The sequence below is a fragment of the Rhinolophus sinicus genome, chromosome 8 (genome assembly GCF_057876585.1).
Source record: "Rhinolophus sinicus isolate RSI-liver-muscle chromosome 8, RSI-T2T, whole genome shotgun sequence".
Classification (NCBI taxonomy): Eukaryota; Metazoa; Chordata; class Mammalia; order Chiroptera; family Rhinolophidae; genus Rhinolophus; species Rhinolophus sinicus.
Window position 1 is genome coordinate 43,394,585 of NC_142508.1, and position 24,345 is coordinate 43,418,929.

Here is a 24,345-nt window from a genome sequence, read left to right on the forward strand (position 1 = left end):
CCATTTCCTTTATAGATCCCCACCACAAAGACCACAGAGACCCGCAGTTTGCACTTGGCTGATGTATTTGCGTAAAGCCGGGGAGAAAAAAAACAGCAGGGATAGCAGTAGGCTGCGGTCACTGGCAGTAGAAATCCCATTTCTGGAAAAGAGAAAAGGGAAACAGTGGGGACAAAACCAGCGGTCACACCACAAAGGATCTAGTGGTTTTAGCAACGGCTATAGCTGCAGGGGCCAAGTTTGGCCACACAAGTGCTATACAAAATAGCCTAGAGCCCTCTAATCATTGTACCTCTCAGCTGGACTGGGGCACAAAAACCGTTCCCCACTTCACAGATGAAACAAATTGAGGCAGGGAACTTATCTCAATGTACTCGAAAACAGCTAAGCTGCTGGGGAGTGAAGGGTAGGAACATCTTTGCCCATCATCACAACCCAAGGGTCTTCCCTCCAGAGCCCTGTAAGCCCCCAAGACACTCACATCGGTCTTCACATCAATTTTGCCAGGTTTCAGAGTCTGGTCCTCACGCACGATGCTACTGGGGAAATAGCCCAGGCGAGCAGCCAGGTCTCCATAGTAATCTCCCTGAACCTGAGGGGTTAAAAGTCGGATATGGGAAGATAGCAAGTTTGTGCCTGCTGAAGACCTTTGCACTAGCTCTTCCTGATCTCCAGGAGGCTGGCTCCATCCTTGTCATTCGAATCTCAGCTTAAAGTTACCTGGTGCCCTCCCTGATGTAGTCACCCAGTCACTCTTAATTCTCAAAGCAGCACCTATTTGCTGATACTATATGGCTTATCTCCTTCCATTAGAATAAAAGGGATTATTTGCTGTTGTGTCTTCAGTGTCTTGAACAGAAATTGGTACCACAGAAGTGCTAAACAAAGTAAAAATAGATCACAATAGCTGCCCCCCCCAAATCTATTTCAGTTCATCCCCTCAAATTTTCCCTTTAAATGAAAATTGGGATGCACTCCCACCCCATACCCTTTCTTCTTCTGTTCACCCAAAACTCACACTGCCTCCCCAGAAGAGCCGCCCTCGGCCCTTCAGCTTGGAAAAGACATACACGACTTGGCCCCTGTGTATTGTCAGGAAACGGCAGTCAGGGGCCACGTAGTCTTGTAGGGCCACAGCCATGGAGATGGGGTCTGGGGAAGGAATAGAAGGGAATGACAGTACTCTCCACACAGGCAGGCAACCAAGCCCCAATCTTCCCACCTCCCCAACTCTTACGGCTGCATTCCTCATCAGCACACAGCTTCCGGTCAGCCAGCTTGGGCATGGGGCGGCCCCCGACACTAGGTCCTGGGAAGGTGGACAGCAAGATGATGACACCAAGCAACATCGGGGACCAAGCCATTATGGACTATGAGGAGAGTGACCAAGCGGGGAATGGGATCTCCAATTTCCTCTGCCCTCCTCTCCAGCAGTACAAGGAAACCTGTGTTCTCCGTTTTGTCCCCGCCCTAAAACAGTCCCAAATTTCATCCACACCACGCAGAGGCTGCTACCCAGCCAGAACCATTTCAAGGATAGGGTGAGGGGCTGCCCGCCCCAGGAAATGCTCAGCTAGACCCAAAGCAGCCCAGGCCACTTCAAGTGACAGCTACCCCCTCAACAGAGGCCCAGATAGGCAGGTTGAGAAATTCAATTCCATCTTCTCTTGAGTCTGCTTGGGTACCTGGGCCCCTCCGCTACCCCCTCCAGGGACAGAACCAGAGGAGCCAGCAAGTAAACCCACCTTGGAATTTCCTGTGCTGAGGGGCAGAACAGACAGCCCTTTGATTGCCAGGAATAGCCCCAGCTCTCAAGTACTAAGTATTACATGGGGCCTTAAGCTAGGCAACGCTGTCACAACTATCCTTACCAGTCACTTTTTGAGTGACTTGGGCTAAGCTATTTCTCCTCTTCATGCCTCACCTTCCTCGTCTGTAAAATAGGGATAATAAAAGCTATCATTTATAGAGCATTCACCATTTTTATTATTTACGTATTCTTATCAACTCAAACGGATACTCTGCATCACCTCAAGCGGGGCTATCATAACCCCATTTTACATAGAAATGGAAAGCACAGAGCTTTAAGGAACTTGTCTAAGGTTCCAGAGCCAAGAACTGGAGGGGCTAGATTTCGCTGCGGGGCCCACTCTGAGCTTGGAGTTCAGTTGCCCAAGGTCAGAATGAGAACATGGAGGATCTGAATTCAAGTGTCACCTCTAAAACTGTGCTTCAGAGACACACTTACTGAAATCATTCTCCTGAGCCTCCACCTTTCCCCAGGCATGCTCACCTCTGGGATGGCAAGTCCCAGCTTTATTTAGGGGGGAAGAGGATGAACACACACAGCCTTGGGGTGGGAAAGAATTCATCAGGGGCAAAGACTGAGCCCAACACCCAGCACCACGTACCATTGGAGCATCCAACAGCCCTACTCAAACGTCGCCTCCACGAAGGGGCTTTCCCGGGTCACCCAGTTATTGTTTCCCAGCCCTGCCCCCTCATCACTCCATAACGTATTTTGCTTGTATCAGAAGACAGTATTTGAAATTAGCTTGTCTGTTTTTTTCACCACTGTATATCCTATGCCAAGAACAGTATTTAGCACATAATAGGTGTATTCAGCAAGTATCTGCTGAATTGACTGAGTTGCTTGCTAGGTGCCTGGCAATGGAGGTGTTGGGGAAGTAGTGAGTACAAACAATACCACAGTATTAACATAGAGATTCCTCTTTACATTGGAAGAAAATGACTCTCCAATTAGGTGGGGAACAGCTAGGGAGTCCCCCAGGCAGAGACCAGGATCTGTTGACCACAGAACCTGTGGTTGCCAGAGTGGTGGGCAAGACGTTTCCACTTGCCATCTGCAATAATGTAGTCTTTCAGTGACACCAGCAATTGCTTTCTCCTTCCCTTCAGCTCCTACAGGGAGAAAATCTGCATTTGGTGCTATGAGTCTCATCTCGTCACTGATGTTCTTTAATGAAAAGAGCAGAGCAAGAGCAGGCTTGGACTTAGAGCCTTGGCAGGAAAAAATATCCAGAGAATGTAATACTACGTCTTATTACGTTTATTTTTGTGGTTAATTTTCTACTTCTCACAAAGGATCTCATTTTCCCATGTATGAGGTCTGACAATTAAGTCGCGAACTCATCCTAGAAAAAGTGCTACATATCTCATTGCTAAATATCACTACAGTCACCTTCCAAGTCCCTTGGGAAGCTATGCACCAATGCCAGTGCCTAGTCCACCCTTCAAAGCAATTTTGGAACTCTTTCTGGAATGGCCATCAGAGCTGTCATCATATTATCCTTGATGTCCTGAATGTCATCAAAATGTCTTCCTTTCAATATTTCCTTTATCTTCAGGTAAAGAAAGAAGTCATCGGGGGCCAGATCAGATGAGTAGGGCGGGTGTTCCGTTACAGTTATTTGTTTACTGGCTAAAAAACTCCCTCACAGACACCATGTGAGCTGGTGCATCGTGGTGATGCAAGAGCCATGAATTGTTGGCCAAAAGTTCAGGTCGTCTAAGTTTTTCACGCAGCCTTTTCAGCACTTCTAAATAGTAAACTTGGTTAACTGTTTGTCTAGTTGGTACAAATTCATAATAAACAATCCCTCTGATATCAAAAAAGGTTAGCAACATCATTGCAAACAAGTTTGCAAATTTAATTGTCAGACCTTGTATATGGTATGAGGAAGGGTCTTAAGCAATACATTTTTTTTGAGTCAATTAAAAATTTTCCAGATCAGGTGTGTAACAGACAGCTAGGGAAGGTCCCCTATTTGATCTCCCCTTAGCCACACCTTCAACTGGGAACATGACTGTCCAGCCAGAAACTACATTTCCCATACTCCCCCCTACAGCTGGGGCACTGGAGAATTTGGTTCAGCCACCTGCGAGGCTTCTGGCTGGCCAGCAAGGGCGGTCAGCTGTTAGAAGTGGCCACACTCCTGTATCAGCGTCTGGTCAGTAGCTTCCCATATAGGACAAAGTCAGTTTGGGCCTCGTTAGCAGCAGTGACAAGTTACTGTATTCTAGATTGCAGCTCAACAGGGGTTACAAACTTGAATTCAAGTGTCTCAAACCCAGACTGCCACTCCCACTATCCTTCCAAGGATTTCATGAGTACCCAATAGCCTTATTTTTCTTCCTAAAGTACCTAGAGTGGTTGCTGTAGGGCTGTTGCTACAACAGAAGACATTTTTGTGAAGATTAGAAAAAGGAGAAGAAAAATCTCTTCCTTAACACTCTTTCACGTTAGAAAATTAGTAGAATAAACTTCCAAGTCTACAAAGTTAATTGTGTGCCATTAAAGGTGGCATCCTTGCACAGTACAAAACATGCCCAACTGCCCATGGCAGCCTGGATTTCAATTGCCTGCACTGAATGCTGACTGAGACAAAAACAGAAATCTGCAAAAGTAGTACAGGTGACTTCAGCTTGGACAATATTACTACATAGTCTTTGTAGTAACAGTCTTTGTTTTGCCAAAGTTGCAAATTCCACATACTGACAGGTCCAAAAATTCAGGCTATTCTGATGTGCAGAGAAGGGAACCACGAAGGACATGAAAAATAAAGACGACAAATGGTTGTGAAAAAGCAAACACCAAAAAAACACTTTAATTCCAGCCTAACAGCGCCAGGTGCAATGTCTGGGACAGACTCTGGGTACAATGCTGTGTGACCACTCACTCACACACACAGCTCCAAGAAAGCCCCCGAGGGGGACTTACCTTCAGGGGGCTGGGCCAAAGGGAAGAGGGGAGACTCCCAAACAGGGGGCAGGGACAGGAGGGGGAAAGGCGCTACTTCTTGGCAAAGGAGATCTTCATGGCGTTGTTCTGCGTGATCTTGAAGCCCTGCAGGGCGTCGCGGGCCGCCCCTGCCTGCACCTCATTGTCAAACTCCACAAAGGCAATGTCATGCCGCCCAGGGACCAGCCGGACCTCCTTGAAGCCAGGGAACCTGAGAGAAGGGGGCAGACCTCAGGGATCCAGAGACGGCATTTCCCTCTAACATTCTGGCGTCTGGTGGGCAGAGGCCAGGATGTTGCTAAACATCCTACGAGGAGGATGGCGCCAACAACAAAGTTACCGAGACCAAAAGGTACATAGTGCTGAGTTGAAAAACCCTAATATAAACCAGCACATACAATGTAAACATATTATTGAATGAGGAATTTTACCATGAACACCCATGCAACCATTACCTAGAGCAAAAAACAGACCACGGCCCTCCCACCACCTCTTTCCCCAATCATAACCCACCCACTTCCACTCCAGAAGTAACCACTACCCTGACTTTTAGGATCTGCTGTTTTTTTCATTTCCCTCTTCTCATTCCCTACTTCCTTCCTTGTGTTGACTGGGCACCCTTTTTTCCATCAGCATTCTTACAAAATATGTAAGGTTTTGTAGACATGGTATACACGTGGTACTGTTTTTCTGTTTTATCCAGTTTTTCAAAATTTCCTCTCGGCACTACTACCCACCCCCACGGTGAGCACCGCGTTTGACCTCTCCGCTTCACCCAGGCCGCCTCCAACTTCCCACCATGACCACTGGGAAGAACGTCCCAGCTACACTGCCTTGGGACGCGTGTTAAGATTTTCTTTAGGACAATCAGAAGCAGAGCCACCAGGTGAGCGCACAGCCCCTAATGTCACTAAACAGTGAACAGTTACCCTGCATGATGGCTGCCATAGTCTACGTCCCATTAGCAGGGCACAAGGGCTCAAACCTCCCCACCTCCCATGCTCGCTGTTTCCACATGCTGATTTTTGCCAGTCTGGCCAGTGTTCAATGATGCCTCCCTCTTGTTTTACACACACCTTGCATTTCTCCAATTTACAGACCAGAAAGATGAGGCCCAGAGCCTCCCCAAACCTCACAAAGGTGGAAAACGCCTATGTGCCCTGGGCACTGACATCCCGCCTTGTCACCGCCACACCCCCATGGGCCGTGGGCCTGGCTTCAGTCTCTGCCCTTTACGCAGTCGGTGGCTGTCCCACCTGCAAAGCCTAAGAACGGGCTTAAGAAGGCGCAGGCCTACGCCAACAGAATTCTGAGGCCCATCTCCGGCCATCACCCTCCGGCTCCACCCAGCCACAGTCCCCACTTACTGGTTGAAAAGCATGGACAGCATGAGCTCGTTTGTCTCCTCCGGCAGGTTGGTGAGGAACAAGATGTGATTTGGTGGGTTTTCCGAAAGCTGCAGGGAAGAGACAAGAGCCCATGAGTGTAGTGGGTGATCTGCTGCCCTACTGCTCTCCACCCCCAACCCTGCTTGAATCCTTTCTAGCCTTTCACCTGACAGCCTGTGTTGCTGCCTATGTACCCGCTTTGCCCCCTCTAGACTGTGAGTCACAAGAAGGCGCTGCTGTATCCAGAAGCTAGTCCTCAGCAGGTCACTGAAAGGATCGAGGTGCTGGCTGCCGCTCCAGCCTCACCCTGACCTTCCAAAGCTTCTCCCACAAACATGCCAGCCCCTCGCTGTCCTAGGGCCTCATCCTCATCCTTCCTCATCCTCCAACCTCCTCAAGACCACCTGCCCAGATCACCCAGCCTAAAATAGCACCCCCACCAGTCCCCTTGGATTCTGGCGTGCTATTTATATAAGACCCCACGACTAGACACTTACAGGTTGGGCAGGTGGCATCTGGCCAGGCATAAGCTGCTGTGGTGGCATGGCCCCTGGTGGGATCTGGCCAGGTGCGAGTCCTGGAGGCGGGATCATGCCAGGGGGCGGCATGTAGGGAGGCTGGCCTGGCATGTGGTGCATGATGCGGGGCGCCTGAGTCATCGGTGGCATGCCCTGCAGAGAGGGAAGGCTGGACTGAGCTGGGCGGCCAGCAGGGGGGAGGAGGCACAGAGGAGAAAAAGTTGTTAGAGGAAACCCAGAGTGCTAGAGACGGAGAAAAACCCAGACTTGGAAAAAGGTGAAAAAGGTACCGAGAGAGACAAAGGAACCCAAGTGAGATAGATGGAGCAAAACAGACCCAGGATCAGGGGAGGTATCAAATCAGAAAGTTAAAAAAATTTTTTCTTAATATATAAAAATTAGTTACTGTGACCTAACTTTATTTATAGACATTTGAGTAGGAAAAAAGATTGGAAAAAATTTCAAAACATTGACCATTGTTAACTAAAACGGATGGAAATAAACGTTATAATGAGCATGCTGTACTTTTGCTTATAAAAATAAACTTTAAGGAAAAACAAAGGAGTGAAACAGCCCCAGAGACCTACAGAGAAAAAAGAAGCAGTGGAAGGCAGAATGAACAGGACAGGAGCAAAATGAAATGGGAGGGGAGGCAGTGAGAAGAAAGACAGTTCGATGGCACACACACGTGCCCTGAGGGGACAGGGCTGCTGGAGCTGGAATCACACCTGACGAATCAAAGGTACACAGAAATCTGGGTGCAGAGAGGGTTTAGGGTAAGAGTGGGGAAGCTGGACAGTAATCCAGACACCATCGCTGACGCCAGACCAAGTGTGAGTTAGGATCAGTGGACGTAGGACAAAACAGTGTGACCCACCAGAAAAGCCCACGTGCAGATTCAGAGACCTAAGGAATGGGTTCAATTCATCCATCTTTTCTTTCATACTTCATGCTTTCTGTATCCTGTTTAGAAAACAGGATGTTCCCACTTTTCATGCCCTCACCAAGGTCATGAAGACATTTTCCTGTTTTCTTCTAGAAACTGTATTGTTTTAGCTGTCACATTCAGGTCTATGAGTCATCTCAAATTAACTTATATATTATCAAGGTAGAGCTAATTTTTTCCCTTATGAATATCCAATTGGTCCAGCATCATTTACCAGGAAAAAACATCCTTTCGCTAGTGAACTGCAGCAGTAGCTTTATCATTCCTAACTGTTTCTGGACTCTATTCTGCCCCTCTGGTCCATCTTCCTATCCTATGCCAAATACCACACCATCTTGACCACTATAGCAGGCCCCCAGCTTTAGTCTCACCTGTCTTGCTTAGCCTTTCCACATTTATAAACATGCTGACAGTGTCCCCCAAAATTCCTGTTGGAATTTTGATTGGAACTGTGTTGACTCTCAATCTGGAAAGAACTGACATCTGAAAAGGAGAGAGACATTCTACCCATTTGGTGAGACCATCACCGATTTCTCTCAGCAGTGTTCTGTAATTTCAGTGAGGGGGTAGGAAGGTGGGTATTGCACACCTATTGCTTAATTGACTTCTCAGAGCTATTTTTCAGTTTGAAGTCTGCTTGTGTATGGCCAGCATATAGAAATAGACCTGACTTTTTCCATATTGACCTTCTGTCTGGGAACCTTGCTAAATTAAATTCACTTATTAATCCTAACTGTTGGTGAGTAGCTTCCTCTGGATTTTCTACACAGACAGCAAAATCCAGGCCAAGGAAAGAAACCAACAGACTGAGACACAAAGAAAGATCCTAAGGGAAGAGTCTGGCAGGTAGGGACAGGCATTTCTGAGTGGAGACACCATCGTCCAGAGACAGGCATACAATCTCTATAAGGAAATGGGAGGGGGAGTCTGAACCCCCAAGCAGAGACCCTTCTCCACCCTGCCCTCCCAGCCAGGCCGTGTGGCAGAGGAAGCCTGGTGATGAGATGCCCTGGCTTACTGGGACAGGCCCCGGGACAGCCCCAACCACTGGGGCAGCGGCCCCGCCCTGCACGGCCTTCTTGGCAGCCGGGGTCTCCTGGCTCTTGGGCTTCCTCTTCTCTCGCTTGCGGTCCCGCTCCACGAAGGTGCCCTTCATCTTAGCAATGATATCCGAGTCAGTCTTGGCGTACTGGATACGCTGTCAATAAGAGCAGAAGGGTTAAGAATGGACTTCGGAGCCAAATCACCTAGGTACAAAAGCAGACCTTACCAGGAGCTCGGTAAGTAACGTTATAGAAATCACTAGGGCTGGCCCGGTGGCTCAAACGGTTAGAGCTCCCTGCTCCTAACTCCGAAGGCTGCTGGTTCGATTCCCACATGGGCAAGTGGACTCTCAACCACAAGGTTGCCAGTTCAATTCCTCGAGTCCTGCAAGGGATGGTGGGCAGCGCCCCCTGCAACTAATATTGAACACGGCACCTTGAGCTGAGCTGCCTCCCAGATGGCTCAGTTGGTTGGAGCGCGTCCTCTCAACCACAAGGTTGCCAGTTTGATTCTTCGAGTCCCGCAAGGGATGGTGGGCTGCGCCCCCTGCAACTAGCAACGACAACTGACTGGACCTGGAGTTGAGCTGTGCCCTCCACAACTAAAACTGAAAGGACAATAACTTGACTTGGAAAAAAAAAAGTCCTGGAAGTGCACACTACACTGTTCCCCAATAAAGTCCTGTTCCCCTTCCCCAATAAAATCTTTTAAAAAAAAAGATGTATAACTTTACTAAAAAAAAAAGAAATCACTATGCCTCATATGGTTACAGGAAGCGGAGTACAGCATTAGGAATAGAGACAGTGGAAATGTAATGGCTCTGTGCGATATCAGAGGGATAGTGGATGGGGGGAGAGGGGGTTCACACAGTGTGACGGATATAAATGATAAACGTCTAAGTACTGCCTTGTCTTGTGCATCTGAAACTAATAAAATTATATTTTAAAAAAAAAGAAATCACTAGGCCTCAACGTCCTCATCTGTAAAATGGAATGTGGTACTTCCCACTTCAAAAAATAACTGTGAGACTACGTGAGTTAATGTGCTCCGAACAGTACCTGACACATACCGTGTTTCCCCCAAAATAAGACCTAGCCAGACCATTGGCTCTAATGCGTCTTTTGGAGCAAAAATTAATGAGACCCGGTATTATATTATATGAGACCGGGTATTGTATTATATTAGACCCGGTATTATATTATGTATCATATTATATTATATTAGACCAGATATTATATTATACCCAGTATTATATTATATTACGTTATATTATGTTATATTATATATTACATCTTATATAAGATCTGGTTTTATTTTACTATACTACCGGGTCTTATACTAATTTTTGCTCCAAAAGACGCATTAGAGCTGATGGTCTGGCTAGGTCTTATTTTCGAGGAAACATGGTAGTTCGTGCTCAATTAATGGGTTGTTGAGATTTTGAAGGGCGGATGGGAACAATCCCGAACATCAGGCCAAAGGTGAAAGCCCCAGGTAACAAGGCCAGGTGAGGAGTATTCTGCAAGTGGTTTCCAGTCACCTGCATTTGGAATGGCACTTAGCCCCCCCAAGCTAAATCTCGTTCACTCAGCTGTTCACGAAACCTCTACTTGCTCTGACGGGATAGCAAAGAACAACCACACAAAAGCCCTGCACTCAAGGAGCTTCTTCAGTGGGGAAGAGAAGATAACGATTAAAAAATGTATTAAGAATTGAAATTTTCAGATAGGGTGGCCAGAAATGGCCTCAGTGAAGTGACACTGGTGTAGCTACAGAGGGAGGGACAGAAGCAGCCTTCCGGGACATTTAGGGAAAGTGTGTTCTAGCAAAGGGAACAGCCATCAAAGAGCTAAGGTGTGCGTGGTGTGTTCAAGGAACAACAGGAGGCCCATGTGAGTGAGGAGGGAAGAGACAAGGTCAGAGGCAACAGGGGATCGTGGGGAGGACTTTGTCTTTCCCTGGGAAAGCCAGGAGCTATGGAATGTTGTGAACAAGGGAGTGTCTCACAAGGAGCACTGTGTCCGTGATACGGGGAATAGCCTGTGGGGAGCAGGGATCAAAGCATGGAGACTGGCAGGAAGGCCACGGCCATAGTACTGACAAGACCGGGACCAGGTCGGTGGCAAGGGAGGAGTGAGAAGTAGGCAGCAGGTGGGTGTTTTGAAGGCAGAGCTGACAGGACTCCCTGACAGAACTCATACATGCCTGAGTGCTTGATATGGTCAGTGATTCTGGAAGAAAAGTGGGAGAGGAGGGGTCATGCAGGGTGACAGGCGGGTCTCAGCTCCTGCTCCCCACATAAGAACCCAGGATGTGGCGAGGCCAAAAAGGAACACCCACGGAACTATAGATAGGGGAGTCATACCACTATATTCTCGCTGGCGGCTGGGTTGGAGACACAGGAAGCAGGAGCCACACGATCCGCAACCCGCCGTCCACTTGTCTCTACCAACCAACCCCACTTGCTAACTGCAATCTGCTCTTGCTAGCTCAGCCACCATCTTCTTGCTAGCCCCCCATTTTCTGCCAGCGTAGCCACAGCAGTTATATTTGTGGCCAATGGCTCACTGGTTACAGCTGACGGCCAACTAGCCACAGCTGATGGCCATCCAATCACAGATGATGGCCATTTATTACCTGAGGTGGCACCTTTCCACGTGAGGCCGAGAGCCTGGAAACTGCACTCCTGGCTCGGTCTCCACAGGAGGGTCAACACAAAAAGATTGATGGTTTTTATACCTCAAAATCTAATTCCTGGCTGCTCCAGAAAGGTAACTGGATGTGACAACTCTGGGCTTGCAGACCCAGAGGTGACAACAGACAAGAGTCAAAGCAACAGAGATGAGAAGGTGTCGTGCCGGGAGTCCGGCGGGGGTCTCTGCTCCCGCTCCCCACACAAGAACGCAGGATATGGTGAGGCCAAAAAGGAACACCCACGGAGCCATAGGTAGGGGAGTCATACCACTATATTCTCTCTGGCAGCACTATACTCTCACTGGAGGCTGTATCCACACTGTCCGCAAACCGCCATCCACACTTGCCAGCCCAGTCGCCATCTTCTTGCTAGACCCCATTCTTCTCTCTCTCTTCTCTCTCTCTCCTCGGCTCTCCTTCGTAGCCGCAGCAGTTATATTAGTGGCTAATGGCTCAATGGCTACAGCTGACGGCCAATCAGCCACAGCTGATGGCCATCTACTACCCCAGCCAGCACCCCTCCACGTGAGGCCAAGAGCCTGTAAACTACTTTCTGGGGCTCTGCCCCCACAGAAGGTTTCAGGCCCCTCTGCTGCCCTAGGGACCACTGTCCTCCACTCGACCTACCTCCTCTACGGAGATCACCTGCCTGGGACCTGCAGGCACTAACACTTGCTGTCACCTCCCCAAGGAAACTGGTTCGGGGAACACGTTTCAACCAGGTCAAATTTGAAAAACAACTAAGGGACAAGGGAAAAGGCCCAAAGAACCAGAGATGTCTGCCAGTGATATGACAGGAACTGCAGCTCAGGGCAGGGACTTGAAGTCACTCTTTACCTCCTAGACTATACAGCCCCCTGGGCCATGCACTTGGCCTTGTGAATATCTGCAACCCACCCTACTTCCTCCCATCCCAACCCCTTGCACCTGGGAGCCTGACCCAGCCTCTCCTTCAAAACTGGACCCAATCCTCCCCCTCCAATCCACTCCATCCAAAAGCCACAGGCATCTCCCTAAACCCTCCCACAGCTCCCCAGAGCCTTGGAGTCAATTCCACTTTGAGGACAAACTTAAGCGTCTTAGCCTGACTCTGGATATGCTCTCCAGGCCACGCCCTCCTCACGTCCCATCCTTCACTCCAGCCAAATGAACTTGTCTCACTTCCTCAATTATATACATACTTGGTTATCTCTAGGCCTTAGTCCACATGGTCCTTCTGCCCAACACTCTTTCTCCCTCTCCTCCCCAGCTAACTCTTCTCCTTCAAGTCTCACCTCATCCAGAAAATCTTCCTTGAAACCTGAGCCTGGATGAGGTGCCTCCCCTAAGCGTGCCCAGCTCTGTGCACTTCCCCCATCCCAGCCCTAAGCCATCTGGGTCGTCACCATCTGGTGACAGGCTTGTCTCTCTCAGCACTGTGGGTCTGGGAGGGCCGGGCTGGAGGCTCCCTTGGTCACTGTGTGTCCCCACACTCCAGTACAGTGAACAATGAATGCTGAGCAATAGCACGAGCAACTCCTGTCCTCACGGAATTGGACTACAGGTAAGAGGAGGTCCAGTCCCATCCCGTCTCCAACAGCAGTTCGCACACTCCTTCCACACCCCCGGTGCTCACCATGGGTTTGTCGTAGAAGGGGAAACCCTGCATGGAGCGCAAGGCATTGGTGGCGCTGCTGACTTCCTTGAAGATGACAAAGGCCTGGCCCCTCATCTTCAGGCTCCGTGACACCAGGATATCCAGGATCTGGCCAAACTGGGAGAAGATGGCGTACAGGGACTTCTTCAGCTCTGCAGTGGGAGAAGGAAAGACCCATGGGTGACCAGAGGCCTGGGTACCATGTCCTGAGTCTTTCACTCCCTTTTTCAGACGGAAGTGCAGCCCAGAAGTGCTGCCAACTGACAGGTACCCAGGATGCCGTGGGTCAGAAATCCCTCAAGAACCAGAAATAACAGTAGCAGCCAAGAACCACTCAAGTGGTTGTGAGCATGCCTCTGTAAGAGGTCAAGAGTAACAATTCCTACCCCACAAGGTGACTGTACGCGGAACATGAGTCACATACAAAGGGCACATTGCAAATGCTCCAGAAAGGTGAGCGTTTCTTTCCTTGGCACTAGCACTTTGACACCAGGCTATGCGATGTGGCCCTGGCAGACTTGTCCAACCTAATCTCTCCCCACACTCCACCTCACGCCCTCACCTCCAGCCACAATGGCCTCCCCTCTCTCAGGCCCGTCACACCAATTCTGCCTTAGGACCTTCACACTGGCTACTCCCTCTGCCAGGAACACCTTTCTCCTGTGTACATGGCTGCCTCCTTTTAGTCACCCAGGTCTCAGCAGAAATGTTGCCACTTAAGTGGCCTGCCCTGACCACCTGGTCTAAAGAAATGCCCCCTCATGTCCCTCTCCCCTCTCCTCATACCCTACTTGCTTTTCCTTCACGGCATTTCCCACCTCCTGACGTGTTTGTTTAGTTGCTATCCAGCTCTCCTCCTGAAGATAAGTATTTGTTTACCACAGCAACCCCATGCTCAGTACAGACTCTAGCACAGAAACTTCTCCAAAAACTTTTGCATGAATAGATACCATTACGCAAGCGTTTTAAGGAAAAGTCACCAAATTCTCACAACCACCCCATGACGGAACAACTACAACTGTCCCTTTTTTCTACTATGGAAACAGGCTCTCAGAGGATTTGTCACTGGCCTAGGAGTATCCCAAGGATTCTGGGAAGATCCTGTAGAGCTGGGACACAAGCCCAGTTGAAACCAGTATCACCACACCTCTCTAGCAAACCGCTTCGCTTGACAGTTGGAACAGGGTACCAATCTTATGCAAAGAAGGTATCTGAGATGAAAATGCCTGATGAAAAAGATAGTAGGAAAGGGAAGAAAATGCGTGGGGGAGTGGGGAGAGTAGAGGGAAAGCAGACGTGTTTTAAAGCAATTAGCCAAAATTCTCCTGATGGTATTTCTGGGTTTTGTTTCCATCCTTCATCCCCATGAACCCAGTTTGGGTCTCAGTCAGCCCCCTGGATTCTGGCCCATTCCCTCCAAAGCTGGGAAGCTCTTTCACAATTAACTGAGTTCCTTGCCTGGCTTCCCACACCCTCAGGATGAAGTCCAATGCCTCACCCTGCCCACAAGGTCCCATGAGCCATCAGTGCACTGCTCACCGGAAACTTCTTGAGTCACAGGCATACACACAACTATTTGTAGTTCTCAGAATACCCCAGGCTCTTTTGTCCCTAGACACCTGTACATGCTGGTTCAGGTTAGAAACATTCTTCTCCCTCATCCTTATAAAATAAATACTATTTTTGATCCACAGATAGGAATCTGTGTATGCAGAGGGCCGACTTAGGTTATACATGGATTTTCGACTGCATGGTCGGCACCCCTAATCTGTGTTCTTCAAGGGTCAACTGTACTGCTTCCTCTACCTGGAAAGCTTTTCTAAAATATCTTTTTTATGAAACTCAATGAATGCCTCTTTCTCAGTGCTCAATCCCAGCCCTGTGCTTCCCCAATCATGGCCCTGGCTACTCTGGGTTATCACTGTCTGGTAGCAGGTCTCTCATTCCTACAGGATTTGTGGCTCCATAAGAGCAGGACCAGGACTGTCCCACTCATCAGTACATCCCCAGCACCACAGGATATTGCCTGAGCACCATGCTCTAAAAGCATATGGGTAACTTACACGGCTTATTTTGTTTTCAACAGCAACTTTACTGGTAACCTCAAACCTAATCCTATCAATCTCCTTTGGTTCTCCCCACAATTTTCCTGAAGTAATAATCAGAGCTAACATTTAACCAGCCCTTACTAACTGCTAGGTACCATAAAAAGCACTGCATGAAGGCTTAGCTAATTTAATCCCTTTAACATCCATGCAAAGAAGGCATTATGGTTTTCAAATATAGAAAATGAGGTTCAATAAAAGTGATAACTTGTTGAAGAAAATAAAAAAGTATGTCTGATGCTAAGAATTAAGTGAAGCAGAATTCCACACTGGTGACCTCAACCACTTTTATATTTGCTGTGTGACCTTGGGCAAGTTACAGTTCCCTAATCTGAGAAATGGATTAGCTCCTACCTGAAGGGTTGTTGTGAAAATTAAATGTAATCAAGATTTATATATCAGCGCCTCATATAGTGTTAGTCATCATTATTCATTTCATTTTCACTGCTGGCCGATCACTGAAAACACAACAGCGACCAAGCCAACTGCAGGTCTTGCCCTCATGGAGCTCACAGGCCAGTGGAGAGGGCCCCATGACAGCCCAGGCAATCAGGGCTTGAGGGGGTGGTCAGGGGTTGAGGTGGGACATCCAGGGCCCGCAGGATGTTAGAGGCAGGCACCTGAGGGGGAAGCAGATAGAGAAGGCTTCCTGGAGGAGGGCTCTTGTGAGCTAAAACCCTGAAGGATGAGCAACAGTGACTAGGTTAATGGGTAGAACATAAAATGAACTGGGAGGGTATTAAAGCCAGAGGAAGCAGCACGTGCAAAGGCCGATGTGTCAACATTTTGCCCTGGAGAACGCTGTGGAAAAGAAGTAGCGAGCTTATAAGGGACAGCATGGAGTCTGGACTCCCTCAAGAACTCACCATCCTTCTTGATCTTCTCATTGAGGTTGTTGATATAAATAGTGTGGTTGGGGCGGGTCTCGGGAACTGCCATGGAGTAAGGTGTTGAGGTAGGGCTGAAAAAGAAGGAAAAACAGAACTTCAACCCTGAGTTTCTCCAAATCTCTTGTCCCAAAGCGGACTTAACGGACTGCTTAGATCTTAACGGATCTTCCTTCCAGGAAGAGGTCAGGTAAGGCCGGGAGAAGGCAAGAGGAGAGCACTCGCTTTGTTAGAAAACAAAGCGAAAGCAGTATATCGCTTGTCCCCCGCGCGTGGTGAGGGAAACCTCGAAGTTTACTACGAGTCCCAGGATGCTCTACGCGACTCAATAGACGGAGCGTCCTGACCGGCGATTCCCATTGGCCCATGAGCTCAAAGCCGGCCCAGGATAAAGAACCCAGATGTAAAAGCCAGTTAAGGAGGGGCGGCTTTGTGGCGCTCTGGCCTCGCGCGGCGGGAAAATAGTTTCCCCACACAAGGCTCAGGAACACCCTGGCGCCAAGCGCTCCGCTCACCCGATGCCGATGGCTACCTGTGCCCGAGATCACTCACCAACAGAGCCGCAGCTCCAGCAAGTGGTGCCTGCTACGTTTCTGAGCGCCGACCACGAAGCTATCCCTTCTGGCTCCGCCTGTCTTTCTGCGACCCAACCACTGCACGTAAACTCGTTACGTTGACCAATCAGATTAAGTCTCGCCCCGATCTTACCAATCAATGCTCGGCCCAGAAATTCGCCAATCAAAACGGCACTTGAGTTCCCGCCTCGTCAAGAAAACCCCGCCCACCCCCTGCTAGGCCTCCCGCCTTCTACGGCGTTCCGGGCTACCGACCAATCTGTAAAGGCTGCGCCTCTAGCCAATCGGGACATGGCTCGCGCTGCAGTCTCTTCCGGAGGCAGTCCTTTGGAAGTCCCACCTCTCTCCCGTTGCCCCGCGTTCTCTGTCACGTGATCGCTAAAGGGACGAGCCCCTGTGCGAGCCCTACCACGTGATGTGGGAAAAGGCGTGTGCTGCGGCCGCCATTTTGCGGGAAGTGGAGACGCGTTACACTGATTCTTTTTCCTATACCAGCGGTGTCGCGGCTCCCTGTCGCCTCCCACTTCTGAGCCTTCTTTATCCCACAGACTTTTCCTGTTGTGCTCTGATTCCAGGACCTTCACGACTAGGCCATTTAATCTGCCTGATGTCCTTTTGACCTCTAACTCAAAGGTCAGCTGGAAGGTTCCGAACTCGGGCTTGGGATGTGAGGAGGGACACAGCCTAAAATTCTACTTAGTCTTTAACCCTGGGCCTCTAAGACCCACCCTTTAGGTGCCTCACCCCAGGTATGAGCCTTCATATTCCAAAATTGACCCCCAAGTTTCCAAGTCGAGCCCTGTATAATAAATGAATTCCTACTAAATCTTCAGCCTTGCAACCCAACTGCATAACACAAATTTGGTTTCTGGTCCTGTTTAAAGGGCCTTGCCCTGTTAATCTTCAGATCTCTCCTGATTTGAGTCAGCGCCAATCCCTGCTCCCATGGTTCCAAATTTTAGCCCTGGTTCTTTCAATACCACTGCTCAGCCCCCCAGTTCCAGGACTCCACTCTAAAACCTTCAGAATCTCTATCCTGAGACCACCAATTTTGGAGAATCCTTCACTCTCCTTTCCAGCCCATACCTTAGACCCCAAAATGATTTCTCCATGTTTTCCTCCAGTAGAGACCCCAGTCCCTCCAAGACCTCTTGCATCCCAGGCCCCTATCGTTCCACCTCCTCCCCCACCTCCACAGTCCCCCAATTTAGCCTTTCCACCCTCTCCCTCAAGTCTCCAGGCCCCTGTTCCCCCACCACCCCCACTGCCACCTCCATCCATTGCCACGGGGGCTGCTCCCCCTCACGTCTTCGGCCTGGAGAAGAGCCACCTTCTGAAAGAGGCCTTGGAGAAGGCCGGCCCAGTCCCCGGGAGCAGAGAGGACGTGAAGAGGCTCCTGAAGCTGCACAAGGACCGGTAGGGTGTCCGTGCCCCACCCCACCCACCCAACCATCTTTCCCCAGATCGCTTCTGTCATCTCCTTTTGGGGTTTCCTACTTCAAGGTCAAACAGCCTGACTGCTTCAGCCCCCTACTTAGACAGGGTCTAACTTCAGTGGTTGTGTGTCTTTAGCCATGAAGAAAGATCCTCCCTCACAAACACCAAGACCAGTGGGAGACAGAGCCCTTCCTCCACCAGATGGTGACAGCCCAGAGTGGTCAGAGGGAGTGCTGACCCAGGCTGTGAGTCAGTGGGGCCTACGTGGAGCGGAGGACCCCTGAGTGCTGTTGAGCAAGTTGTCAGGGTTATGTGGTGAGAATAACCAGCTTGTGCAGAGACCCAGAGTGAAATGAAGATAATGTGCTTTTTTGTGTGTGCAAATGTTTTCTTAAGCTGGGAAAGAGCAAACATGGGGTTTCATGGGTGGATCGGGCATGGGGGCCATGCAAAGGAAGGTGACTATCCTGAAGGTACCAGGAAGCAATGGGAGGGATTTGTGTGGGGGAGGGAGGCCACTTAGTGGGAGTGGAAGTGGTGAGACTGGACTCTGTGGGTACAGGAAGAAGCTGGAGCACCCAGGGACCCAGGCAGTAGGTATGGGGGCTAGACTTGGTTGGGACCCTGGGGACTCAGTTTAAAGATTGCCTGGCTAAGGGGAAGAGAAAGAAGTGACTAGCCCAGACTCATAAGAAACTTCCAGTTTTCTAGGCAAGTTGATAATCTGCCCTAAATGCCTCAATTATAGCGAGACAAAATTAATGCAAATGAGAACACTCGTTATTGTATGCTTAGCATATACCTGGCACTGTTCTCAGTGTTCTTAATTTCATATTTAATCCTCTCAGAAGCCCTGTGAAGTAAGAACTATTATCCCATTTTCCAGATGAGGAAACTGAGGCTCATAGAAGTGAAGTCACTTGGTTACAGTGCTTAGTAAAGAGCCCAGTTTGAACTATGGCAAGGGGGCTCCATTCTTAAAAAAAAAAAAAAAATTCCCTCTTCTTCCACCTCCTCCTGCCCCCACTCCGGTTCAAGCCATTGTTTCTCAGTCTAGTTGTGTAGGGCATAGCTCCCTGGCTCGTGCTGAGCTGAGGCAGTCAGTCACTGGTCGCCAGTTGGCTGCTCATAATGGCAGCTCATAGGCAGCACTGCTCACTAGCAGCCCAGCTCCAGGAGAGCTGTTGTTCACAATCTTAGCTGTAGAGGGCGCAGCTCATGGGCCCATGTGGGAATCGAACTGGTGACCTTGGTGTTAGGAGCAAGGTGCTCCAACCACCTGAGCCACCGGGCCAAGCCTCCATTTTAATCACTCTGCTGTGCTGTTATCTCCTTTCATTAGGAGGGCATCCCCTACACCAGCCTTGCGCTTTCACTATCACTATCCTGGGAATAGAAATACAGGCACATCTCGCTTCCCCTCTTGTGCCCTGGATGGGGGAGGAATGAATTGGAGTCACTTTTTACTGTCAGAGTGGCCTTCCCTAGGGTAGGGCTGGGGAGGCCTACAAAGGACTAATTATCAGGGTGACCTCTAGGCCTGGAGCTTGTTATCTGGTTTTACTCTAGGCTGATTTAAGGGATTTTCACCTTATTTAAAAACTTGAGAACTAGGCTTAAAGGGGAAAAATCAGTTTGGGTACAGAGACACTCCTTCAAGAAATTTCCTGTAATAAATCATTCTGGCTTCTAGTTGCAAAGCTTTTGTACGTCTGCTCTTACCCTCTTCAGTAACTACGTAAGAGAAGGAGCGGGGAGACGCAGGCGGAAGGGTCATTACTACTGAGCATATGAGGAAACAAGCTGGGGAGGGGATGAAGTGGGCAGTGACCCAGCCAGGAGCTGCCCTCAGGCCTCAGGCTGGCCAGGCCTGTGTTCCTGCGCTTTGCTGTCCTTTGCCACCCACTTCCAGCCAGACCTCGGAGGGGACTCGAGGAGCTGGTCCCCGAGTGTGGCCCTGATTCAGTTTCAGAAGTGACCTGCAGTGGATCCTGTTCTGTGCCGACCTGCCCTCCTTCATCCAAGAAGGCCCTCAGTACGTTCCCTGAGCCAGACCCCAACCCTCGGCGGGCCATGCATCCCTAACCCCTGCCTTTGCTGTGCTCCATGAGGCTTGACCTGGGAGGGTGCGGGGAGTGGGTTCATCTCATCCCAGGCAGAGCGGGGAGGACCAGGAGTGGAGGGGAGGAGAGAAAGAGGGGGACCTTATCAGTTCTGGACCCTGGGTGCATGCGCAGTAAACAGTTGGAACCAGTGAGCAAGTGAACAAATGAACCTGGTCCATCATCTCTAACTCCACTTTGGCACCTACTCCTGGAAGCCCAGGTGACATCTCTCCCTACCCTTCCACCCCACCTGTAGCCCTCTGGCCCTAGACCTAAGCCATTCACTCTCCCATGAAGAAGAGTCAGGTCTCCCCACCTGGCCTGGGAGAGGGGAGGGGAACTCCCCAGGACAGCCAACCTGTTCCCCATACTCCAGCTTCCAGGGCAGTGGGGGCCCAGTTAGGACATGACTTAGGTTGAGGGGCTGGGCCTGTGTCTCCCCAGGTGCGGACTGGTGGCCCTGTGGATGGCAGGCACTCTCCTGGCGCCCCTCAGCGGCATCCCCCTGGAGAGACTCATGCAGATGGCCGTGGAGAGAGGCTACTCGGCCCAGGGAGAGATGTTCTCAGGTGAGATGGGTGCAGAAGGGTCACAAGCCAGGCGTTCTTCAGCTGGAAGGGACTGGAGAGGCGGGGTGCAACCCTGCCAGCCGGGGACCTTGTTCCCTTCCTCAGGCCCTTCTCCCCACCCAGCAGAGCAGAGTGTTACAGGTAGACTCTGGAGCCAGGCTGCCTGGGTTCCCAGCCCAGCTCTGCCACCTCCTCCTCTGTGACCCTGGCCAAGCAGCTTGCCCTCTGTGTGCCCCATTTTCTGCATTTGCAGAAAGAGGTGATGGTGTCATGGTGGAGGTTAGAGGTGGTGATCCCGGTATGCCCTGGCATAGTGCCAGGCACACAGTGATCCCTCTGTCTGCTCTGTCCCTGCAGTGGCCGACATGGGGAGGCTGGCCCAGGAGGCACTGGGATGCCAGGCCGAGCTGCTGTGCGGTGGCCTGGGTGGTCCCAACAGAGACCGTGTGCTGCAGCACCTTGTCGCTGGACACCCCTTGCTCGTCCCGTATCCCAGGGCAGGGAGGGAGCAGGGCTGGGTGGAGCAGGGTGGGCCCCAGGGCCACACACAGCTTTGGCCTTAACCCCAGCACCAGCTACGACGAGGATTTCAACCACGAGCCGTGTCAGAAGAAGGGCCACAAGGCCCACTGGGCAGTGAGCACAGGTGGGTCCCCGCTGGTGTCCCTGTGCCCTCACCATGGATCTCCCCAGCCCCCCATTCCCCTCCTCACATTCTCCTCCCTGTACTGCCACCTCCCTAGGACTCTTAAGGCAGGGACCAGAGCTGGGCCAGCCCTGTCCCCACAGGGTACTTATCAGGGACCTGGCAGGTAGCAGGTGCCTCAGTGTCTGCCAGTTGGGGTTTCCACACACAAGCTCAGATTGGGGACTTTCAAATCATACAGTTTGGACTCTAGGCCCAGTCCTGCCACTTTCTGGCTCTGACTTGTGCTTATCTGGAAATCGAGGTGACAATAGCACCCACTTCAGAGGGCTATAGGGCTACCGCATAGGCAGAGCACAGGAAACTCAGGACAGTGGTGCCTGGCACGTTGCACATCTCTGTAAGTGTTAGCTGTGACCGCATTGTCATCATTCCACCTTCCCGAAGAAGACAGATTTGTGTGCATCACATGGCCTGGAGCAAGGCTCTGTTCGGCCCCCTCGTGGCTCTGGCCTTTAGGGCTCCACCCTGAGCATCTCTGTCCTGGACAACTGGAGACAACAGGGTGACAATGTTTGCTCTGCTTAATATCACCTCTCCACCTCCTTGTGCGGACAGGCTGTAGGAGGCAGGACTTACAATGCCTGCAGCTCGGGAGCCAGACACCCTGTCTCCAAATCCCAGCCCAGTTGTGTGCCCACTGCTCCCGCTGACTTCTCTGTAAGATGGGGACAAGGCAGCACCTGCCCTGGAGGACAGTGGGGGAACCCTGACCCTCAGCACCTTGTCAGGGCTCAGCCCCCCTCACAGTCTCCCCCTGCTCACAGGAGTCCTGCTGGGTGTACAGGGTGTGCCAAGCCCTGGTTATGCGGAGGACCCCGAGCTGCCAGGCCTGTTCCACCCCATGCCCGGCATGCCCTGCCAGCCACCAGCCTTGCCAGACGAAGGCTCAGCAGGAGCCGTCTACCTTCTCTCCAAGCAGGGCAAGAGTTGGCACTACCAGCTGTGGGACTACAACCAAGTTCGGGATAGCAACCTGCAGCTGACGGACTTCTCACCTTCACGGGCCACCGATGGCCGGGAGTATGTGGTGCCTGCTGGTGGGGTGCGGGCTGGCCTCTGTGGCCAGGCCCTGCTCCTCAGACCACAGGATTCCAGCCACTAGTCTACTGCGGCCCTGAGCCAGGGTGACAGGGCCCAGACCCCAGCTTCTCCCTTTGTGCGAGAGCCCGAGGGCTTGGGCTGGGTCTCCTGAGGACCTCCAATCAGTCATCCTCCGTGCAGGGTCCCCTCCAATCCATCTAGTAGTCTCAAGCCTGGGCATCATCCCAACTCCCCCACCCCCAAGCCCATCCCCTTAGTATTGAGCACCTACTGGGTGGGCTGGGTTTAGAGCCTGACAGACAAGCTACTTCTCCCAGGGAAAAGACTGACAACAGCCCAGACCCCATGTCCTGTCCACCCCACCGGAATGTTGCATCCATCTGTTTCTCACTGGTGATCACCCTCTTCTAAACCATCGTCATCTCTCTGGACATCTGCCAGAGCCTCCTCACTGGGCCCCCTGGTTGCTCCCCAGTTTCTGTTCACGTGGGGCCAGGGCTGAGGGAGGGGAAAAAAAAACACATCTGGTCTCCCCACAACCCTCCAGAGAAGCTTCTAGCAGCTCCTGTTGCTCACAGGGTAGAGACTAAAGTCTCCCAGCCCAGCTCACCTCTCCTTATCCCAGGCCATTCTTTCTCACACCTCTGCCACCAGCTATACTGCCTTTCAGGTCCCTAGTTCCCCGCACTGCAGCCCTCTGCTAAGAGTAACTCCCTAACCTCTCCAGTGTGGGAGAGGAAGAAACTCTCCAGGTTCTTTTTGGCTAGTTTAATAATTAAATTTACATGAGACAGAATGAGAAAATGACCAAATTTAATACATATGTACACATGGGAATCCCACATACATGAGAAAGTCAAGAGACCCCATATGAGAAGTGCCAAGAAAGGAAAAATGAGGTATATGTGCCATTCTGAGCTAAGGATCACGTTGGGGCTTCAGATGGAGGAAGGTCATTGCAGGATAATAAGCACAGATGTTCAATTAGAAGTTTGCCCTGCCCTATAGATAGGTCAAAAAGTTTACCTCTGATAACTTTCGTTACTATTAGTATGCAAAACATCTGAATCTCTTACAGGCAAGTCCCCTAATTTAAATTCTAAGTAGTTAAAGGAGGGTGGGTCAGAGCTTTCTCCAGAGTCGCAGAATCTTGGTTGCCTTTAGCTCAAAATCTGCATACCACAAAGGTACATCTTGGGGTGACTCGTTCTGAACCCCTACACCAGTTTGGCTTATCACTTCCTCAGGGAAGGTTCCCGCAGCCAGGGCTAGGCCCCTCCCCATGTTCTAATTTAAAAACAAAAAGGAAGTACGTCTGAGCAGTTAAATGTGCCAGCCCTTTTACCCCCAGTTAACTCATCAAATTCTGCAATCCTGTAAGGAAGGTACTAGATCCCCATTTTACAGATGAAGAGACCTGAGGCTTGGAGGAGTGCAGTCACTGGCCTAAAGTCACATGGCCTGGCGCGTGGCGGGGCCAGGATTCAAACCAGGCAGGTAGTAGCTACGCAGATATATAGGTATGTGAACTTCGAGCGATTACATAGACTTCGAGATCTAAAAGGGGTCTGTCTTGGTCACTGCTGTGTCCAGTGCCCAGCGAAGGGACTAAAGACTGTACAGTGTACTGTTTCTAACCAGAAGTGAGGAATTCCCCTGACGCCTCCGCCTGTGCCTCCCCAGCCCAGCTCTGAACACTGGTGCACTGTCCTGGCAGCTCCTGATGGCAGGGCTTGGCGCTATCTTGGTCACCACTGTGTCCCCTACCTTGTCCAGCACAGAGCCATGCACAAGAGGAGCAATTCAGTGAGCACTGAGCCTGCATCTCGACCCCAAACAGTTCACTGTCCCGTTACCCCACCCCAAGCTAATGCTCAGATTAAGTTTTGAGCCCACACACCCAGATGCAAAAGAAAAAAATTCCACAAT

General features: G+C 50.6%; 3 protein-coding genes across 8 annotated transcripts; 1 reads left to right on the forward strand and 2 right to left on the reverse strand.

Annotated features, from left to right (window-relative positions):
• Positions 1 to 47: 47 nt before the first annotated feature.
• MIA (MIA SH3 domain containing) lies at positions 48 to 2,659 on the reverse strand. The gene is made up of 4 exons (XM_019751346.3): positions 1,238 to 2,659; positions 1,019 to 1,152; positions 482 to 592; positions 48 to 142 (listed from the first exon to the last, which is right to left on the reverse strand). Exons 1-4 carry the CDS (start codon positions 1,362 to 1,364, stop codon positions 119 to 121), a joined length of 396 nt encoding a protein of 131 aa, XP_019606905.2. The 5' UTR covers positions 1,365 to 2,659; the 3' UTR covers positions 48 to 118.
• Positions 1,024 to 16,664, reverse strand: SNRPA (small nuclear ribonucleoprotein polypeptide A). 2 transcript variants are annotated; one of them, XR_002139135.3, is made up of 8 exons: positions 16,533 to 16,664; positions 15,960 to 16,054; positions 12,968 to 13,140; positions 8,633 to 8,812; positions 6,648 to 6,821; positions 6,130 to 6,218; positions 4,742 to 4,973; positions 1,024 to 1,152 (listed from the first exon to the last, which is right to left on the reverse strand). XR_002139135.3 is itself a non-coding variant. In XM_019751343.3 (7 exons), the coding sequence occupies exons 2-7, from the start codon at positions 16,030 to 16,032 to the stop codon at positions 4,814 to 4,816; spliced, it is 849 nt and encodes a 282-aa protein (XP_019606902.1). In that variant the 5' UTR covers positions 16,033 to 16,054; positions 16,533 to 16,664; the 3' UTR covers positions 3,053 to 4,813. The 2 variants fall into 2 exon arrangements, 1 of the variants encoding a protein (XP_019606902.1); XM_019751343.3 differs by lacking the exon at positions 1,024 to 1,152 and having other exon boundaries at positions 3,053 to 4,973.
• Positions 16,665 to 16,972: 308 nt separating this feature from the next.
• Positions 16,973 to 24,344, forward strand: ACTMAP (actin maturation protease). 5 transcript variants are annotated; one of them, XM_074314296.2, is made up of 7 exons: positions 17,834 to 17,971; positions 18,128 to 18,307; positions 19,959 to 20,027; positions 20,542 to 20,666; positions 21,024 to 21,153; positions 21,242 to 21,312; positions 22,140 to 24,344. In XM_074314296.2, exons 2-7 carry the CDS (start codon positions 18,303 to 18,305, stop codon positions 22,475 to 22,477), a joined length of 738 nt encoding a protein of 245 aa, XP_074170397.1. In that variant the 5' UTR covers positions 17,834 to 17,971; positions 18,128 to 18,302; the 3' UTR covers positions 22,478 to 24,344. The 5 variants fall into 5 exon arrangements, with proteins under 5 accessions (XP_074170399.1, XP_019607004.2, XP_019607003.2 ...); XM_074314297.2 differs by having other exon boundaries at positions 18,128 to 18,237; XM_019751444.3 differs by lacking the exon at positions 18,128 to 18,307 and having other exon boundaries at positions 16,975 to 17,971.
• The last annotated feature ends 1 nt before the right edge of the window (position 24,345 follows it).

Excerpts from the sequence above, each read along its gene's own strand:
- SNRPA (XM_019751343.3), bottom strand. The coding sequence starts at position 16,032 with ATGGCAGTTCCCGAGACCCGCCCCAACCACACTATTTATATCAACAAC. Across the intron at positions 8,813-12,967 it reads CCTTCTACGACAAACCCATG|CGTATCCAGTACGCCAAGAC; the intron begins GTGAGCACCGGG and ends TCTTATTGACAG. Across the intron at positions 4,974-6,129 it reads CTGTCCATGCTTTTCAACCA|GTTCCCTGGCTTCAAGGAGG; the intron begins GTAAGTGGGGAC and ends CCCTTCTCTCAG.
- ACTMAP (XM_019751444.3), top strand. The coding sequence starts at position 17,655 with ATGATTTCTCCATGTTTTCCTCCAGTAGAGACCCCAGTCCCTCCAAGA. Across the intron at positions 20,028-20,541 it reads TTCATCCAAGAAGGCCCTCA|GTGCGGACTGGTGGCCCTGT; the intron begins GTACGTTCCCTG and ends GTGTCTCCCCAG. Across the intron at positions 20,667-21,023 it reads CCAGGGAGAGATGTTCTCAG|TGGCCGACATGGGGAGGCTG; the intron begins GTGAGATGGGTG and ends CTGTCCCTGCAG.
- MIA (XM_019751346.3), bottom strand. The coding sequence starts at position 1,364 with ATGGCTTGGTCCCCGATGTTGCTTGGTGTCATCATCTTGCTGTCCACC. Across the intron at positions 593-1,018 it reads GGCTCTTCTGGGGAGGCAGT|GTTCAGGGAGATTACTATGG; the intron begins GTGAGTTTTGGG and ends TTAACCCCTCAG. Across the intron at positions 143-481 it reads AAATTGATGTGAAGACCGAT|AAATGGGATTTCTACTGCCA; the intron begins GTGAGTGTCTTG and ends TCTCTTTTCCAG.